Source organism: Bison bison, unplaced genomic scaffold (genome assembly GCF_000754665.1).
Source record: "Bison bison bison isolate TAMUID 2011002044 unplaced genomic scaffold, Bison_UMD1.0 scf7180017864289, whole genome shotgun sequence".
NCBI classification, from domain to species: Eukaryota; Metazoa; Chordata; class Mammalia; order Artiodactyla; family Bovidae; genus Bison; species Bison bison.
In genome coordinates, this window is record NW_011494861.1 from 3277208 (window position 1) to 3281490 (window position 4283).

General features: G+C 43.4%; 1 protein-coding gene across 1 annotated transcript in view; it reads right to left on the reverse strand.

The window, feature by feature from the left end:
* Positions 1 to 4283, reverse strand: part of PGD (phosphogluconate dehydrogenase) — a 14829-nt gene that overhangs the window by 1839 nt on the left and 8707 nt on the right. The window contains exons 8-9 of the mRNA XM_010849906.1: positions 2552 to 2741; positions 19 to 149 (exon numbers count right to left, since the gene is read on the reverse strand). Of these exons, the coding sequence (XP_010848208.1) occupies positions 19 to 149; positions 2552 to 2741 (321 nt within the window). The remainder of the gene's footprint in view (positions 1 to 18; positions 150 to 2551; positions 2742 to 4283) is intronic.

Below are 4283 nucleotides of genomic sequence, written 5' to 3' on the forward strand. Positions count from 1 at the left end.
CTGACAGGGCCCGCACACCTTTCGAATGTCCTCCAGGAATGATTTCTTATCTCCTTCAAACGGGACATTCTGAGGCCCCTTCAGCTTTTTGCTGGCTTGGATCCTCTCATCCTTCAGAGATGATAAGCATCTCGCGAAGACGGCTTCTCCTGTGTGGGGGGAGGGGGTAGATAATGTGTCACCAATGTGCACACACAGAACCCGAGGAGGAGCGCTCGAGCCGGAGTGGGTGAGGGGAGCAGGAGGGGAGCACGACTTCAGTTTTACAAAGAGCTGAAAGTCTCAACCTTAGGCCACCAGAGTTAAAACAAACTTTCATAAGAAGCTCGAAACAGTTAATCTGAAAATTAAAAGTCCAAGTCAGTCTTCCACATAAACGCGGGTATTCAACCACAAAGACCACCATGAAATTCAAAGGGGGTGCTTTAAGGGGAAAAATGAAGCAGCAAAAATCACTATTATTAAGAATGAACTCGGTGTTGGTCCAACAGTAAAATTTCTGTTTCAGCTGGGAGGACTTTAATTTTTAAATGCTCACCAACAACTCAATTTGTTTTCTTTTAAGCACTAATACCCACAACTTTGAAACAACCAGTACATTCAGAAGTAACACAGACTTCACCCTTCATAAAATTACATTTTCTAATTCTTACAGTTTAATTTTCAGTATATCCATGATCATCGTTGCAGTTTAACAGTTTTATTTCATTTGAGTAAAAAAATTTCAATATAGTACTTTATCTTTTTGGTGAGGCAGGTAGCATAGAGGATCTTTGTTCCCTGACTGGGGATCGAACCCACGGTGCCTGCAGTGGAACTGCAGAGTATTAACCACTGGACCTCCAGGGAAGTCCCTCAGTATAGTATTTTAATATTAAGACCATTTGGTATCTTAAAAATCATCACTTATAAATAGTCACCCAATTGACAATTTGCAAAATTAGAATAATTGACCATTTTTCCCAACAGACAAAATGAAGTAAAACCTTTAGGAACTAACAGGGGACTCAGTCTTGAGGAAAGGATTCTGGCCATAGCCTTGAGAGTGGGTGTCTCCCTGGCCCTGTCCGCCTCTCTGGGCTCCTGCACACACACGATGACTTAGCAGTCCTGGGTAAAGGCTTCGAAAGACAAAGGCACAAGAAGGCAAGCGCGGTGTAACCACAGGGTTGCTTAAAGATTAGACAGAAGACTCGCTTCCCCATTAGTTCAGCAAGCAAGAATGGCACCTGGCCAGGAGGAAGCCTGCCTGCCGTCCACTAGGAAGGGACAAAGTCTCTGAAACATCCGAGTAGGACTCTCTTGAGGGCTCTAATACTCATATATTTGAGTCAATGTTGCACAAACTGCTCCCAGTTACTGGTCCTGTGGCCCGCCCCCGGATGGTATTCAGATTAGCTAAATAGCAGTCCACATCCTTCTCTGTAGAGCTGGACTAACTGCTTCCCTCCTCACCAGGCCAGCAACCACCCTGTTCAATGTGAACAGTGAAGCGTAATTAACCACGAAACCAAAGTGGGAGATTAGGAGGGAAAGGCAACCGGTGTCTGGAAGAGCCAACAGTGCTGGGGAACCACTCTGCCAGGAGCAATGAACAGCCTGTCAGTAAACAGGCCAGAGCCTGCCTTCATTCTTCTTTTCAATCTTGCCAGGTGCATCTATTTTATTCTTTTTTATCTGTTTTTTTGTCACATAGAAAGGCATGAGGGATCTTAGTTCCCCAACCAGGGATTGAACCTGTGCCCCCTGCAGTGGAAGTCCCTATTTTATTCTTAAAGAACCATCATGCTGTTCTGTTAATCCTCTTAGTATTTTTATCTCTGCTGATTATTTCCGTCTCTCTACATCTTTTTGAGTTTGATGTTTAGCTCATTAAGATAAAAAAACAAGGGTGGGAAGGATATAAGACAACTTCAGGACAGCAGTACTCTTCTAAGAACTTAGGAAAGAAATATTAAAGGACTAGAAACACATAAGTAATATTTTACTAGATAACTGAGAAAAAAACTTAGCAAAATAGTGTTGAGTACCTAAGCTTTTATTATTGTGTGAACTGTCGTATGAAAAATTCCATTACAGTTACCTTTCCTATTAAAAAGACCTTAAGTCACTGACTATAATTAAATCACTAATGTTAAAATGATCCAGGGAATTCCCCCGCAGTCCAGTGATTAGGACTCAGTGCTTTCACTGCAGGGCCCCAGCTTCTGTCCCTGGTCAGGGAACTAAGATCCACAAGCTGAGCAGTGTAGCCAAAAAAAAAAAACTCCTCAAAGTCAAACTGCAAAAGACAGATAGTGATTCTGGAATTCATCTTAAAGCTCACATGACTGGCAGAAGGATTACAAAGAAGAGATTCAAAGGCAGCTTCAGCCTCTCTCACACTGTAACCTTATGCAAATGCAGAAAGAGCAGACCGCACTTGGAAAGCCAACTAGTGTTGAACAGGCGCTCTGGAAGGCCTGCTCTCAGGGGCAGGGCTACACTAACACTCCAGAAGGATGCCAGGATCAAAACCGAGACAGGGGTTCAGTCAAAAGCTGAGCGTTACCGATGAGGGTGACGGGCACGCCGTACTCCAGGGCGGAGATGGCGGTCCACTTCCCGGTGCCCTTCTGCCCCGCGCTGTCCCGGATCTTTGGCAGCAGGTGTTTGCCATCAGCATCTTGGAACTTGAGAATATTGGCTGTGATTTCAATCAGGAATGAGTCCAGCTCTGTCTTATTCCATTCCTCAAAGGCCTGTGTGCAAGGCATGAAAGAAAGCAATGTGAGAGAAACCAGGGTTATGTAGGAGACACTCCCCTAATGGACTCATCCTTCTCCCCTGTCAATACTGACGGCTGCTCACAACCTGCTCAACACCTGAAGCTAACTGGCTCCTCTCCAGGACACCCCAACACTTCTCCCACCAGCTAAGTTTTATGCTAAGAGTCAGCTGCATCTGATTGCAGCCTGTTGATGCTGGTCTTCTGATCACCAGACTGTGCTTCCCTGAGCCGGGTGTACCCTCACCTCGCGTGGGTCTCCCTACAGTCACCTTTCTCCAGCAGTCAATCTGGAGAGCAGCCTCTTACATCCCTTTACTTTTCTTTACAATAATGATCATGAACTAGCTTTTTATAATCAGTCATTATTGTCTGTCCTCTCAAGATCCATGAGGGCAGGACTTTGTTTTTTCCACTAATACATCCCCAACATAGAAGAGTGCCTGGCATATAATCCAGGGACTCATATTATGTAAACCAATTAAATATGAACACACACAAAAAAGTAATGTTTCTATGAAAACTAAGTCATTGTTTTTGAAAGAACAATAAAGAAAAGTCAGTAAAACAAGGTAAATGAGGATGACACATTTAAAAATTAGGAAAAGTAAAAATAAAAATAAAAAAAATAAAATAAAATAAAAATTAGGAGGAAAAGTAGAGAATCTGGAAGGACTCTGCACTGTATACCTTGCAAGTAAGCATCTGTCAATCATGTTCCACTGGAAATAACTGGAAGGACGAGCTCCAGATGAGAAGGCTGACAGATGCCAATCAGCACGGCCACACTTAAAAGGACCGCTCATACAATGACGGGTGGGTGAACTTTTGAACATACCTTCCTGTATTTTCTTTTTGGGGGACTGCACTGAAAGGCATGTAGGGTCTTAGTTCTCCAACCAGGGATGGAACCCATGGCCTGTGCAGTGGAAGCTCAGAATAGGGGACTTCATTGGCAGGCCAGCAGTTAAGACTTCCACTGGTCAGGGAACTAAGATCCCACCTGTTATACGGCCAAAAAATAAATGTTTGCCTATTTAATGATGCTGAAGTATCTAAAGAGTACTAACGTCTGCAGTTTACTTTGAAGTATATATTTCAAATATATATAAAATAAATATATTTATTTATATAACATAAAACTAATAGAGGGATGGACAGATAATAAAGCAAGTACTTAATACAGTAAAATGTCAATGGTACAGTCTAGGTTGTGTGTGTAAGTGATCACTCAAGTTCTTTCAGTTGTGTTGTATGTTTGAACACTTTCATAATAAAATGTTGGCGGAAATGCTTGTTTCCATCTCTAACTTTTTGATTAACTGTCAGCCAGTCCCACCTTGATCAGAGAAACGGGCTTCTGTTGCTCCTCCCATGAGGGACCCTGCAGTTGAGTGACACTGGCCTAAAACACTGTCCCTGGCTGAGTGTCCGCCTGTCACATCTTGTGATCCTGTTACTGAGAGCAGCCCTGGGATGAGGCTGAGTCCAGCCAGGCCACCAGGATGACCAAGGG